Genomic DNA, 16432 nt, shown 5'->3' on the forward strand with positions numbered 1-16432 from the left:
GTTTAATATTATATATACATATATATATATATATAAAGGTATGAAAAATTTATGACTCGCATGTTGCTCATGTGACATGTCAATGTCATGTTATACATGGATTACACTACAAAAAATTGACATTTAACGACTCTTATAAGACGACAATTTATAAAAAAATTGTCGCCTAAAGTGCTTTTAAAAAAGTGACTTTTAAGCTGGCAGGTTTAGACGACGGTTTTTGTAGAAATCGTCGTCTAATGTTTATATATATATATATATCTCTACGGTTTCTGTAAAAACCGTCGTCTAAAGTTGCTTTTAAACCATGTTAAACTTTCATTTTGTGAAAATCACTCAAAAATTAAAACGCTCGTCCATTCCGCCAATCTCCCGGCCCAGACTACGCTGCTAGCCCAAATAGTGTTGTGTTGGGTTTTTTTTTTGTGTAAAATTTGTTAGCTTGATGATGAAATTAGTTTAAGTTTTGTGGTTTAAAAAATTATGGATGTTGGGTTTTTGTTGTTTGTCTTGAATTTATTAGGTAGATACTGAAATTTGTTTAGGTTTTGTGGTTTTGAGTTTTATGGATGTTGGGTGTTTGTTGTTTGTCTTGAATTTATTTGGTAGATGATGAAATTTGTTTAGGTTTTGCGGTCTTCAATAATATGAATATTGGATTTTTATTGTTTGTCTTGAATTTATTTAGTAGATGATGAAATTTGTTTAGGTTTTATGGTTTTGAGTATTATAGATGTTGGGTGTTTGTTGTTGTTGATGATGAAATTAATTTAGGTTTTAAGATATGGAGTAGTGTGTCATGAATTTGGTATGTATATGATGAAATTTGTTTAGGTTTTATGATTTTGAGTAATATGGATGTTGGGTTTCTATTGTTTGTCTTGATTTGTTAGAGATGGATTATAATTTATGTGTTTGAGTAAGTGAGATATTTATTGTTTGGTTTTATTGTGTAGCAATAGATAGAAAATGAATGTTTGCAAAGAAGTTGAGTAATGAATATGAGAAAGGGGTAAAATTTATTTCCTTTGCAAAAAATACAATGAAAGGGAATATGATTCGTTGTCCGTGTGTGCAATGTGGCAATATTAGAAAACAATCAATGTAAGATCTTAGATTCCATTTGTTCCGATATGGCATTGATCGGACTTATCAAACATGGATATGGTACGGTGAAGAGGTTCCAAGTTCATCTTTGGCGGTTAGGGGAATTGAGAGGAATAATGTTGATATTGATTATGAAGATGATGGAAGTAACATGGTTGATATGATTAATGATATGGAGGAAGAATTTGTGCATCTATCGGAGTTATTTGAGAAGATGATGGATGATGCGGAGATACCATGGTGTAATGGGTGTATAAGAAGTATATTACATTGTCCGGATTAATTAGATTGTGGAACTTGAAGGCGTCGGATAGGGGTCAAATGCAAGTTTCACGGGACTCATAGAATTTCTAAACGATGCACTTCCAGATAATAATCAAGTGTCAGGTTTTATGTATGTGGCTAAGAAGACGTTGAGCTCTATGGGGATAGAATATGAGAAAATACATGCGTGTTCAAATGATTGTGTGCTATATCAGAAAGAATGTGAAGATTTAGAAGAGTGTTCGGTGTGCCACGAGTCTAGGTGGAAGAAAGATAAGAAACTGTCCAATGAGAGAAAAAGTGTGCCGGCGAAGGTGTTATGGTACATTCCAATCGAACCAAGATTAAAGTAGTTATATGAAAATTCGGAGCATGTTAAAAATTTAACTTGGCATCATGATAAGAGGGTTGGCGATGGCATGCTACGACACCCCACCGATTCTTCATAGTGGAAGACATTTGATGCAGAGAGTCTTGAATTTAGTGCGGAACCTAAGAATGTTCGCCTTGTGTTATCGGCCGATAGGATGAATCCGCATAGTAATTTTAGCAGCAAACACAATACTTGGTCCATCATCCTTTTAAATTACAATCTTCTACCAGATTTGTGTATGAAGCGAAAGTTCCTAATGTTGACCCTGTTGATTTCTGGACCTTATCAACTGGGAAATAACATTGATATCTACTTGGCACTATTGATTGACAAGTTGAGGAGGTTGTGGGAAAGTGGGATCGAAGTTAACGATCATTTCCGTGATGATTCCTTCGTACTCCGAGCAATGTTGATATGGACCATTAACGACTTCTCTGCATATGGAAACTTATCTGGGTACTCGGTTAAGAGTTTCATAGGTTGCCCAGTTTGCATAACAGAGACATCTTCGATCCGGTTGAAACATAAATAGAAGACGGTGTACAAGGAGATTCTTTCCTATGAATCATCGATACCGCAAAAAAGAAAAACTTTTAATGGTAAAATAGAAAAAGACCACCTCCAAGACCTTTGACAGGTAAACAAGTGTTTGAGATGGTCAAGAACGTAAAAGTGGTCTTCGGGAAGAAGAAATGAACAAATAATGAGTCGGTGATCGGACCTTGAAAGAAAAAGTCAATTTTCTTCAATCTTCCATATTGGAGTTCATTGTTAATTTGTCATTGCTTAGATGTCATGCACATTGAGAAGAATATTTGTGAGTTGATAGTTGGCACGCTCCTTGACATCCCCGGTAAAACTAAAGACGACCTCAATGGACGATTAGATCTCATGGAATTGAACATTAGAAGTGACTTGGCTCCTGAAAAAATAGGCTCATGCACTTACTTACCTCCGGTTAAGTACACATTATCGAGACAAGAGAAGAAGAACTTCTGTGAATAGCTTGCTTCTGTCAAAGTTCCAGAAGGGTATTCATCTAACTTTAAGAACTTGGTGTCGGAGAAAGAATTGAAAATGACTGGCATGAAGGCACATGATTGTCATACTTTAATGCAACAATTGTTGTCACTTGCTTTGCGTAGGATTCTAACAAGGAGGTCAGATTTGCACTTACTAAGTTTTGCTATTTCTTCAACTCTATATGTTCTAAAGTAGTAGATCTAATGATGTTGGATACACTACAATCAGAGTTGGTGATGACCTTGTGCATGCTAGAGAAGTATTTTTCACTAGCATTCTTTGACATCATGATTCATCTAACGATACACTAGTCCGTAAAGTTAGGCTTTGGGGGCCAGTGTACTTAAGGTGGATGTACCTTTTTGAAAGGTACATGAAGATTCTATGTTAAGAATAAAAATAGGCCGGAGGGTTGAATCGTGGAAAGTTACATAGCTGAAGAAGCTGTGGAATTTTTCTCGGAATACTTGTCTAACGCGGAAGCAATTTGTTTACCAAAGAAGGTAAACATGGAGCCAAAAGGTAAATCTGTCAGTATTCCTTCCTCGATTCCTCGCGAAGCATAGGAACAAGCTTGTCTATGCGTGCTACATAATACTCGTGAGGTGGAACCATACATAGAGGTCTGCAAAAAACAAATAAATGCGGCAAACACAAAAGGAGGGAGAAATGAGAAGTGGTTGCAATATGAACATAACCGGACATTTAGAGAGTGGTTAAGGACACACATTTATTCCAAGGTTTGCGAGTCAGGAAATGAAGTTGTGTCAGAAGACTTGTTTAAGCTGGTCAAAGGACCTCGTCGATGGTAATGAAATACACGTCATACTTAATAAATGGTTATACCTTCTACACTCGGGAGAGAGATGAGAAGCACCCAGTCCAAAAAAGTGGTGTTAGTCTCCATGCCAATGTTATGTATATTTCGTTTGTAAAATACAAGAATCTCCAATATGAAATAATGACCTACTACGATTTTGTGGATGACATATGTGAACTTGACCGTTGCGGATTGTGAGTGGCACTTTTTATGTGTAAGTGGGCCGACAATAATTATGTGAACATTGATAGTGACGACGCTACAATGATTGACTTTCGAAGAATGAGCTACAAGAATGATCCTTTCATTTTGGCAACGCAAGCAAAATAAGTTTTTCATACAATCGATCCCACTGATTTGGAGTTGTCCTTAGTTATTCCCATGAAGCCAAGAGATATTCGTAATGGAGAAGGAGATGATGATGATTGTAACGACATTCCATCGGTGAGTATAGGCTTGGCACCTGTTGACGAGGTTGATATTTTTTATGATGATGATTCAAACCTTGTCCATTTAGATGTTAAATGAACATGTGATGAAAATGATAGAAAGAGAAAAAAATGATAAACTATATGTTGTTATAATTTATATGAACATTTAATTAATATGTTGTTGTAATATTAATCATAAACTACATTTATTGATGTATTAGTTAATATTTATAATTTATTTTTAGTTAGAAATTTAATATTTTGTTTTGCGATTATAATAGTTCTGTGAATTGTGATAAAAAAGTTGATAACACACGAGATGAATAGTTCAACTCGTGGGACAACCAAAAAAAGCATGAATTTTTTATTTATTTGGGAAGAACATATAACGACAATTTTTTCATAAAACCGTCGTTAAATCTCAACATCAGACGACAGTTTTAACAAAAATTGTTGTCTATAATACGCGCCAACTCTATTTTTGACGAGTGTAGACGATGGTTTACTAAAAACCGTCATCTAATGTCATTTTAACAACGGATAAAAACCGTCATTATATGCCACATATATTTAACGGCTCGTGATTAGACGACAGTTCTCCTAACTGTCATTTAATCTTTATAATGACAATTATTAACCATCGTTAAATACCAGATTTCTACTGGTGTTAAAAGTGACTTATAGTCTACCTGCTCTTCTACTATCATTTTCTCGGGAAAATTCACCCAAGAAAGATACTAATCCTTAGCAGTTAGCACATAATGTAGTCGAGAGAAAATGCTAATTAGAAGGGCATTTCGTGATCACCTGATATTCCTAATAAAACAAAACAGCGGTAGTCATTAATAATACTGATTACGTATAGATAAAATTGGGGGTGTATATTTTAGCCACAAAGACTGTTTTATTTATCCAAATAATGTGATCCATTTTAAGTGGCATGAAATGGAATTAAATGGTTGGAAATGTGCACACTACACTAACCAATATATACTCACCAAAATGTTATAATAATTGATCTTGTAGAACGTACCTTCTGAACCTTTTCCCAAGTTATATCGTGGTTACCGAGTGGGGTTAACGTATGCCACGTTATTTTATTATAATTTAAATGAACTTATTGTCGTTTTGTTTTCTCTTGGTGTGTAAATATCCAACAAATATATATACACACACATACATATATATATGTATATATATATATATAAGAATATGGTTTGTGGTAAGAGGAGCGTCCCGTCACCTCAAGGGTGAGAGAGGCAAATCGCTTTGCTGTGATGTGGCGTGCGTGGAGGGGTAATTAATACTTATCATCTCTTGTACAGGGTTTCGCTATTCTGGAGTTCACACACACACACTATCTTCTCCGTTTATTCTTTATAAATAAAAGGATGATTTTCTACATCCAAGTATATATTCATGAGCTAGATAGATATAACATTTGACTAACGAATTGAGATTGCAATTTTCCACTGTCTTTTTGACTTCTTTTTAGGAGCTTTTTCTGCGTACAATCTCTTGGCCATATATAGCCCATAAGTGTGTATATATATGTGTTATATATACAAGTTCACTACCACTACTTCCTTCGATAGTATACAAGTTCCATAATTAGTAGTCTTAGCTTATCACTAGAAGAATCTCTCTGATATTCATGGAAGCCAAACGGTACACCCAAGATGGCACTGTTGATCTTCGTGGACGCCCTGTGCTTGCTTCTAAGACTGGGAAATGGAAAGCTTGTGCTTTCCTTGTTGGTAAGCGTCGTATACATACTCTTTCTCGTGTGTGTGTGTGTGTGTGTATATATATATATAGATATATTCTTCTGTACTTTATATTAAGCTGCTAAAATAGAGATTATTATTTCCGGCTGTTTTTCTTTTGTCAGTTTACCGTTCTGGATTGATTAAAAAATAATAATAATAGTTAAAGATATATCCATTACTTTATTATTTTTCTTTGCTCCATGTGAAAGTCTTGTACTAAATCTTACGATGACAAATGTTCTTTTTTTTTTGGTGGGGAATTAAGGCTATGAAGCATTTGAGAGGATGGCGTTTTATGGGATAGCCTCGAACTTGGTGAACTACTTGACGAGGCAGCTACATGAGGACACAGTGTCGTCGGTGAGGAATGTGAATAATTGGTCGGGATCTGTGTGGATTACACCCATTCTCGGAGCTTACATAGCAGATTCCTACATTGGTCGTTTCTGGACTTTCACTGTCTCCTCACTCATTTATGTCATGGTAATAATCATTATCATACGTCAATAATATCCACTAACTCTCCTATCATCTTTAATTTTATATTACTATCTTAATCTTGGAGATAACGCGCTCTTTAATTATACATTTATCTTGATCATTATCTATGTTAAGTGTATAGGGAGAATATTCTGAGTGGGATTAAGATTACAACCACTAATTAGTCTTTTCCAGGTTCACTTCACCACCTGTGTGGTTGTGGACAATAGATTGTTTGGATTTATTTTAATCTCAACCACCAATAGATTTTTATAATTTTTGCATGTGGGACCAATGAGTGACTGGATATCTGAACAAATGAAAACTTATGATCACTTCTGGCCAAACAAAAAACAAAAAACAAAGAGAGAGGACGAGAGAGAAAAGAAGGAGAAGAAAAAAGCTTATGAATAATGATCTCTAAGCTTAAAAAATTAGCCAATTGAGGCGAGCTCAATGGATGTTTAGTGGATATGTGCGCTGTTTTTAAAAAATATCGAAGCTTGCTCTATTTATTTTATTTATATATAGTAGTTACCCTGTCCATTTTGCACTAAATAGGATCTAATAAATGATTCTGTTTTAATACCCCGCATTTATTGAAAATGTGAACTTACTATTGAAGTGAGAAAGACATGAATTTTGTACGTATTGACAAAAACACCTATTAATCAAACAATGAATAATAGGCCCAAAGCATGTCATTCAAATGAAAAATTAGGAAATCATTGAAATTTCGCATCTCCAACTACATCTTTACACTTATAACATGGTTTTTTTTTTTTTTTTTTTCTATACCATGTGTTCCACGTGCATGATGCAAATTGGTTGAAGATATTTGTTTCCATTTCCAATAATATTGACAAAGTCACATTATCTTTTTTTTTTCCGTTCCTATACATTATAATGTGCATGTATATATGGTTTAATTTACGAATTAGTAACAACAATAATTTATATTTAACTTTTGAACAGGGAATGATGCTTCTGACCTTAGCAGTTTCACTCAAAAACTTTAAGCCAACTTGTAGAAATAAAGTATGCAACAAGGCCAGTGATTCACAGATTGCTTTCATCTATTTGGCTCTCTACACCATAGCAATTGGTGCAGGTGGTACCAAGCCCAACATATCCACCTTTGGTGCGGACCAATTTGACGATTTTGACCCCCGCGAGAAGGAGCATAAGGTGTCGTTTTTCAATTGGTGGATGTTTAGCTCCTTCTTGGGTGCTCTATTTGCCACAATGGGACTTGTTTACATTCAAGAGAACTTGGGATGGGGTTTGGGATATGGGATTCCCACAGTTGGACTCATACTCTCTTTATTCATCTTCTACTTAGGCACACCAATTTATAGGCACAAAGTCAGGAAAACCAAAAGCCCTGCAAAAGACTTGATTCAAGTCCCAATTAATGCCTTCAAAAATAGGAAACTTGAGCTCCCTAGCAGCCCTTTGGAGCTTCATGAGTTTGAGCTTCAGCACTACACAAATACCAGAAAGCGGAAGGTTCATCACACTCCAATGTTCAGGTAAGCTCTACTAACTTTACTCGTGATTTTTTTCCCATTGATTTAAATTATTCTTGTTCTGATCATGGAAGTGTTTTTAGCAGTAGTACCGTTGTGTTAGATAGTGTTGCTCAATAAACACAAATTAGCATTGATTAAGCTCTAAATTATTGACTAATGATGAAACTTTATTATTGCTAATTAAACAGTTGTAGTGCTATAATTTAGACAGAGCTTTCCTTGATAGGCTTAGTAGTGCATGTTTCATTAGATTTGATCAAAATCACGTCAAAATGAAAAAATATATAAAACTAATTGAACCTGATGTTGGGGAGACATCACATGCGAAACTGGACTAACACACTTCAAGAGCCTAACTTGACCAAAAAATGTTAACCTATCAGGTCTTGGGTACTTCCATGTATATAAACCACTTCACATTCTCATCCACTTTCTATGTGGGACAACACACATGCATTTTTTTCAACAATCTCCCCCTCATGTGTGTGTTCACCGAGCTCCCCCTCAAATCAAAGTGTCTAGTAGTCGTCACATCCAAGCATTACATTCCAAACGGGAGCCAACTTGAGCATGGAAAAGAGAGCCGAAACCATGCGAGTCCACCAATGCTCCGCCAAACTGCGGAAACACCAACTCTCTACATGAGGTAACGTGAGAACTACAACCGAGTGTGATCGCTTTGCTCATACGAACCATCGGCTCTGCTACTACTTGTTGGGGAGACACCACATGCGAAACTGACCCAACACACTTCAAGAGCCCAACTTGACCTAAAAAGTTAACCTATTAGGTCTTGGATCCTTCCACATCTATAAACCACTTCACATTCTAATCCATTTTTCATATATGACAACATACACATACACTTTTTTTAACACTTGATACAAATCTGATGATTCAAATAAAACCCAATAGAGTATTTTTATAATAACCTACCAAAAAAAACTCATAATTAAAAGACTATATATTCCACAAGATTTGACAAATTTTTGTTGTTATTGGCCCTTTAAGTACGTGGGGGTTTGTATAGTATTGTACGGATGGTGTAACATTTGGAGCCAATAAATGATAGCCTTTTCCATCTAGGATAGAATCTAAAGAAAATGGTCAATTTAGAAAGATACCCATCCGATCCTTTAAAAGGAGTTGGTGGCTGAGTAAAGATGTAATCAAAGGGTATGTTCTTTTGTCCAAAAAATTTAAAAAAAGAAAACTCAAGTTTTAACTTTATTTAAGTTCACGTTTTTTTAAGTTTCAACTTTATTCAATTTTATTCAACTTTATTCAAATTCTAATTTCAACTCAAGTTATAACTCAAATTTAACTCAAAAATTATATTCAAGTTACATTCTAAAAGAATAACCTAGTAATAGCCGCCCACTGTGTGCATTTTAACTAGGAAATCTACTATGCAAAAAAGAAATTGTAGGGACTTGAAAGGACCCCATTAGGTTGGGTAGGTCTTTCTATTTCTCTAATAAATTCTTTCCATGTGCACTGTTCTCTGTTCTCTATAATGAATGTTGGGAATCTTTTTAACCAACTTGTTGCTGATATGGAGGAAGAGGAGATATCACCATGGACGGCCTGACATTCCTGCCCCACCATTGTCTCATGTCCAAACAAAAACTGCAAATCAAACACAATATATGTAGTTGGTGGTGGCATGCACAATCTCCACTACTGCTATCAATAGTACTCTTTGAACTTAAAATTTATAGGAAAAAAGATTAAATCAAATCCAACTACAATTAGCATATATTATAATGTATATAAACAAAAAGTAATCTATAATTCGTATATTTATCATTTAGAATCCTCAAAATATTTTTACCAAAAGAATACGCTAACTTGCCATGGCTAACCCTTAGATTATCTAATCAAACGCGCGCGTGTGTATATGTGTGTGTGTATATATATATATATATATATGTGTGTGTGTGTGTGTGTATGTATGTATGTATGTATGTATGTATGTATAAGAATATCTGGGAAAATGGTCTTTTATAAAGGATCATTTTAATAAGGATCAAACTTTGTTTAAATCAGAAACATGTCTATTTTTTTAAAAACTGATCAAATTGACTGATTGAGTTAGTAGTCAAAAACTGATTGACCGACATAATAAGTGTTTAACTAATTTTAATCAACAATTTACTGATCAATCATTGAGTGATTGGATCTCGTTAATAAATAAATTAAAAAAAAAAAAAAAGAAGGAATAGCGTTCAGATATTTTTTCAAAAGAGGTGGCTAAAACCGGCAATATATAGCTCACCTAATATCTCGTATACATATAAATGTGGCATACTTTGGGGCAGCAACAAATACTGGCAATGGACAAAGTAAATTAAGGAATTAACCATTTGTGACTAAATTCAGGTTCTTGGACAAGGCTGCAATAAAAGATGGAAATGGCATGGACACCTCAAGACCACCGTACACCGTTACTCAGGTGGAAGGAGTCAAGCTCGTATTTGGTATGCTCCTAATATGGCTTGTGACGCTTATCCCAAGCACCATTTGGGCTCAAATCAACACTCTCTTTGTCAAACAAGGCACCACCTTAGACAGAAGCCTAAACTCAAGATTCAGCATCCCGGCAGCATCTCTAGGCAGCTTTGTCACCATCTCAATGCTCATCGCCGTTCCGATGTACGACCGCTACTTCGTACCGTTCATGCGCCAGAGAACTGGGAATCCCCGAGGAATCACGCTTCTCCAAAGGCTTGGAATCGGATTCGTCATCCAAATTTTCGCCATAGCCATTGCCTATGCGGTCGAAGTTCGCAGAACGCACATCATAAAAATGCACCACATTGCAGGGCCTAAGGAAATTGTCCCCATGAGCATATTCTGGTTAATTCCTCAGTACGTTCTGATAGGGATAGCTGATGTTTTCAATGCGATTGGACTCTTGGAGTTTTTCTATGATCAATCACCGGAAGATATGCAAAGTTTAGGGACAACTTTCTTCACCAGTGGGATAGGAGTTGGGAATTTCTTGAACAGTTTCTTGGTGACAATGGTGGACAAGATTACTGGGAGAAATGGAAGGACAAGCTGGATTGCGAATAACTTGAATAACTGTCACTTGGATTACTATTATGGGTTCCTTTTCGTTATATCTACGCTCAACCTTGGAGTATTTCTGTGGGCTTCAAGTAAGTACATTTACAAGAAGGAGTTGAATGAAGAAAAGGAGGGTTGTGTACTTGAGATTGAGCACAAACCAAAAACCTTTGACACGTCTCCTTTTGGTTTACAAGTGTGACAAAAATAACTAAATAAATAAAAATAAAAAACTTAACAGAAAGTTTCAGTTAGACCTTTTGTACTCTTTTTTTATGTTATTATTACGAGATGCTTAAAATAGGACGTACGTGTTTAGTTGCTCTTTTTTATTTTTAGGTATTTCCTAATCTCCTGATCTGAAGTAAGATTAATATAAATAAGCTCACTTGATGTGGCATACTGATTTAGCTTCTCATTTTTATCCTCGCCCTTTTTGCTCTAATCTTGTGTTAAAATATAAAATTATTGTTGGCCCACCTCTTAATAGCTTAAGCTTTTGGGGTGGATTGATAAACTAACATGGTATCAGAGCGGGAGGTCATGAGTTCAAACCCCCTAATTGCACTCTTTTTTCCTATTTAAATTGTGATCATGTATTGGGTCTTAACTAGGGAGAAAGAGGGAAATAGGCCAAGACTTGAGATGAATTAAAATTAATAGGCAAATAGTTTACATAAGTTAATAAATAGGCCAAATTATTATTTTTGTCCATAACTTGTCTGGTTATGAACCATAACTTGACGAGTTATTGACGGTTTTTGTCCATAACTTGTATGCTATGAACCATAACTTGACAAATTAGCCCATAACCTATCTGGTTATGAACCATAACTTGACAAGTTATGGCCTATTAATTTATATAACTAAAAGTTGACCTATATACTTCCTTAAGCTTTTCATATTGATATATTTTCTACTATTTCTGTTAATATATTTTGGGCTTAAATATTCACGTGTTGGGCTTTCTAATTAATTTACTCACACGATTGCCCATTGTTCAATCCACACGTGAGGGAGAGTGTTAAAATATAAAACTATTATTTGCCCATCTCCTAACAGCTTAAGTTTTTGGGGTGAATTGGTAAACTAACATCTTGATTGTTATTTTTTTTTTTTTTCCTGTGGGACTATCTAATGGTATACTCAATGTACCAATCCTGTAATGTTCTCAGGCATTATGAAGAAACCTCAAGGTCATATTTAGCATTTTATGAAAGGAAAAAAAAAAATTTAAGATGTAATTTTAAAATTGTTAGATCATTTTAGAATCATATGAGATTGAGAATATGATTATTTAACGACATTTGATGAAAATTTACATCTGTGAATTTTGCCTGTTGGTTAGGACGTGATTTTCATACCGTATCGTAAAATAATCCATACCATTAAATTTAACATTGTCTGCCACAACGTTAAAAGCTAAAAACTCTTGATGCCTTGCCCGCTTTATTAAGGACGTGCATGCCGCACCCAACGTTAAAATGAAATTTTAAAAAAAAATTTCTGGTTGTTTTCTTATTTTTTGGATTTAGTTAAAGTAATTCTAAAAATGGAGCTCAAACAATCTAAAAATAGAATGGAACGTGGACAAATTAGAAACATAAGTCTAACCGATTTGATCAGGTCTTCTCAAGGATTGAGAGGCTCTAGGGAAACGTTTGACCAAGCAAAGGCTTTCCACTTCAGTATTTCTTGACGTCTGGACAACTCCAAACTTGCTTTCTAGTTGACTGTTTGGACTATTTTTATAGAGTTTGACTTCTTTTCGAAGGCGAGGGTAGAGGGCAACCGGAGACAGTCTTGATGTGGGCATTTGATCTCTTTTGACCACTTGAAACATGGGAAAATTTGTTCTTCTTTTGCTAATGGGCAGCTTTCAGAGATGGATTTTGGGTTTATTGGGTTACCAATGGTAAGAAATGAGTTTTATTGGCTATTTCTCTATCACTCGTTCGTCTTAAGGGCTTTATACAAAAATGAGTATCTACATTATCTAAATTCAATAAGATTGTCATTTTCACCTATATTATCTAAGTGAGTAATTTTAACAAATACCTCTTAAAATGGTACCACTAAAGATTTTTTGGTCTCAATATTAGCCTATTGAATTTTGCCTTTTTAAAGTAAGTAATTTGATAGATTATTATCGATAATTTGACCGATATCGTCGGCGGTAGGTCTCCGGTCGGCGGTGGATCCGCCGCCGCCGGCGGGGGCCATTTAACAGATTATTATCTAAAATTTAACAAATTATTATCTATAATTTAACATATTATTATCAAAGGGGTAATCTATCACAGTAAAATAGAACTCCAGAATAATGTGTTTAAAGATCAGTTATTGCAATTTTCTATATCTAAGTTGATTAAAATGAAAACAATTACCATTTACCATTTTAAAAGAGTGCTCGGGACTCCATTGTTATTTTAAAAAAAAGTGATGAATAGAACTATTATTATTATTATTTTTAAAAAAGTGATTAATAGAACTTGGGAGGTCGCCTTGAAAGTCAAAAAGACAACACATTATATTCAACGACATCTTTTTTTTTTTTTTTCTTTAAGTTTCATAATATTGTTCGTAGCAAAAGTTAACAAGCTTGAATCACAAGTCATAAGCATATATGCCTAATTGGTTTGACTATGTAAATGAAAATGATTATAAGTTATCTTCTAGCTTTAGGTTATCAAGTCATAGACATAACAAAATGGTAATATTCCTAGCATATTGTAACGATTCAATTTCCGTACATTACATAGATGATTTGAATCCGCAAATTAAGAAGTTAACTTGATTGAGAAAGTCACCTTGGAAGTATACGTGTCACTGGAACAAACGGTAAGGATAAAGATTAGTAAAGTGGGGCTTGAGTTTGGATGGGCACAAGTTGATCTCAAATTCTATAACATTTTTGCCTCACCAAATGAACAGGATTAAGATTGGATTTGATTATATTTTATAACTTTACCATACAATTTGATCGATATAATAAATAACGAAATTGGAATGTTTCTCGTATAACAGTAGAATTTCGTGTATATGTACATAGATAAATTTTAAATAATTCCGTTTCTATCAATAATTACCTATCAAATATAATGTGTCCGCCACTGGCTGCAACCAAATGAATCATGAATATATATGATGATCAATTCAGTTACATAGGGTCCTTACAGAATGTGGATTTTTGAATTACTTTTGTCCAGAACTCGTAAATCTTGAAAGCTGCTTTGTATGTTATATATTTGCACGCAGTTTTCAGTATTTGTGTGAATATATATTAAACTAGTTGAAATAGCACCTTGAATTTTTTTTAACATAAAGATCTAATTTTTTAAAAAAATATTTTTTTTCAACTTACTATTCTTTAACAGTTTAGTTTAGTAAAAATTACAAAATAAAAAAGAAATAAGAAAAAGGAAAAGATAAAAAATCATTCAAATGTTTTTAAAAAAAAAAAAGGAAAAGAAAAGAAAAGATTATGACAAGTGTCGAAAGGAAAAACCTTCTTACAGAGACACATGTTTAAAGGAAAAGAAAATTTTTCGGCTTTTTTATGTATGTAAATATAACGAGTTCTTCTTAAAAATTATTTTAACAAAAACTTTATTTGTAAAATAACTTCTTTAAAATATTAATTTATAAAATAATTTTGAGCTAACCAAACAGATACGATCACTTGTTACACGATGTGCCATCGAGTGACTTGCTCAATGTAAAAGTGAAAAAAGATAACCTATCATGAACATTTGCGACATGAATTGATCTTACCAAATAAAGGTGCTTCCAACGTAAGGAAAAAATTTTTTTTGCCCTGAAGCTTCTCTAACCTATTAAAATTACTTTCTTTCAAAGAAATCATCCGCGTTTCATTCGTTTTGGTGTCAATATTAGTGGTTTTGTTGAAAAGTGAGGGGAACAAAAGGAGGCCTTGCATGCGAGTGATGCGACTCCGACATTTGTTTTTTTTTTTTTAAGCCTGCAGTAAATGGTCAAAGAGTTTAATCCTATAGCAAAAGAGTGGGGCAAAAAAAAACAAAGAAAAAGAAAAAAAAAACCGAATATTTCCCTTCTAATTAATGGTCCTTTTGATTCTTTGCAATTGGTACTTGGCCCCACATACTGAAGAACATAGATAACGAGGGTTGTTTAGTAGGATCCCACTTTTGACAAATAGTTCAACAACTACTAAAGCTTCCTTTGACAATTAGTTGTGAACCAGATAACATATTATTGTCATAAAAACTTTACTTTGTCAAACAAAAACGCGGTGAAACCTTTAATCTAATCCTCAAATGTTTGTTATTCTAAGCTTTTTGAACGTGTGCTAGTAAACCCCATGCACTAAGATTCTACGTGTTAGGTCACCTGCCGACGCTAATCACCTTGGGAAGGTCCGCTAGACTCTATATAAATGTCACTTAGTTTGTACTTGATTAAATCAACTCAAGAATATCACACATTTACAAGTGCTTGAAATCTATCTTATAGTACGTACTTGTACTATTCAAACAAATGGCTTCGTTTTCTTTCTCAAAATTTATGGTCGTTGCCAATTTGGCTCTTCTTGCGCTCTTGATGAGCAGTACTACTAATGCCAATGCTCAACTCTCAACCAATTTTTACTCCAAAACTTGCCCAAAGCTCTTCCCTGCGGTCAAATACGCCGTGCACTCCGCTGTTGCGAAGGAGGCCCGCATGGGGGCCTCTCTCCTCCGCTTGTTCTTCCATGATTGCTTTGTCAATGTAATTCTTCTTCTACTATTTATCTATTACTTTTTATTTTAATGAAGCCTCAGTTTGGTTCATAGATTTTTTAAACTGCATGCAGTTTAAACTGCGTAGTATTAATATTTTAGTATTTTATAAGTTTACTAAAAGTTTTCAAAATATTAGACTTAGCGTTGGCCAATGGCTCAAGAAAAGTACTGCATATGTCAAAAGTTCATTGACCTAGATATATATATTAATATAATAAAGTAGTCTTTGAAATACAATTTTGTATGTCATTAATTTATATATTTGTTATTAATTTTAACCTCCTTGTATCCAACTATTTTAGTGATGAGGTTTTCTCTTGTATTTCTTGGCAGGGCTGTGATGGATCAATTCTCCTGGATGACACGTCTAACTTCGTCGGAGAGAAAACCGCGACTCCCAATCGAAACTCAGCCCGAGGATTTGACGTCATTGACAACATCAAGTCCGCCGTGGAGGGTGTATGTCCCGGTGTCGTTTCATGTGCTGACATTTTGGCTATTGCTGCTAGAGACTCTGTTGAATTTGTGAGTCCTCTTTAAGTTTGCAACTCTTTTTTATTTTTTTTTATTTTGTGTGTGTCTCGCTAAGTACTAGTTACAACAAACCAAGTGAAGTGAGCATGAAATTTGTCCATGAAAATGGTGAGAAAATCATATTGTTGATGAACATATATACATAATTAATGGGTTTTGGTTATGGCATAATGTTGTTGCAGCTTGGAGGGCCAGGTTGGGACGTTAAATTGGGAAGAAGGGACGCTAGAACTGCTAGCCGAACTGCTGCAAACAACGGCATTC

The 16432-nt window shown here is 34.6% G+C and overlaps 2 protein-coding genes across 2 annotated transcripts in view; both read left to right on the forward strand.

The window, feature by feature from the left end:
- Positions 1 to 5262: 5262 nt before the first annotated feature.
- LOC21395522 (protein NRT1/ PTR FAMILY 5.1) lies at positions 5263 to 11243 on the forward strand. The gene is made up of 5 exons (XM_010088752.2): positions 5263 to 5314; positions 5514 to 5775; positions 6053 to 6270; positions 7243 to 7799; positions 10182 to 11243. Exons 2-5 carry the CDS (start codon positions 5673 to 5675, stop codon positions 11071 to 11073), a joined length of 1770 nt encoding a protein of 589 aa, XP_010087054.1. The 5' UTR covers positions 5263 to 5314; positions 5514 to 5672; the 3' UTR covers positions 11074 to 11243.
- A 4086-nt stretch (positions 11244 to 15329) lies between these two features.
- Positions 15330 to 16432, forward strand: part of LOC112090620 (peroxidase 4) — a 2425-nt gene continuing 1322 nt past the window's right edge. Inside the window, 3 exon segments of the mRNA XM_024162372.1 lie at positions 15330 to 15620; positions 15968 to 16159; positions 16351 to 16431. Coding sequence (XP_024018140.1) covers positions 15390 to 15620; positions 15968 to 16159; positions 16351 to 16431 — 504 coding nt within the window. The 5' untranslated portion in view covers positions 15330 to 15389.

Source organism: Morus notabilis, unplaced genomic scaffold (assembly GCF_000414095.1).
Source record: "Morus notabilis unplaced genomic scaffold, ASM41409v2 Scaffold65, whole genome shotgun sequence".
NCBI classification, from domain to species: domain Eukaryota; kingdom Viridiplantae; phylum Streptophyta; class Magnoliopsida; order Rosales; family Moraceae; genus Morus; species Morus notabilis.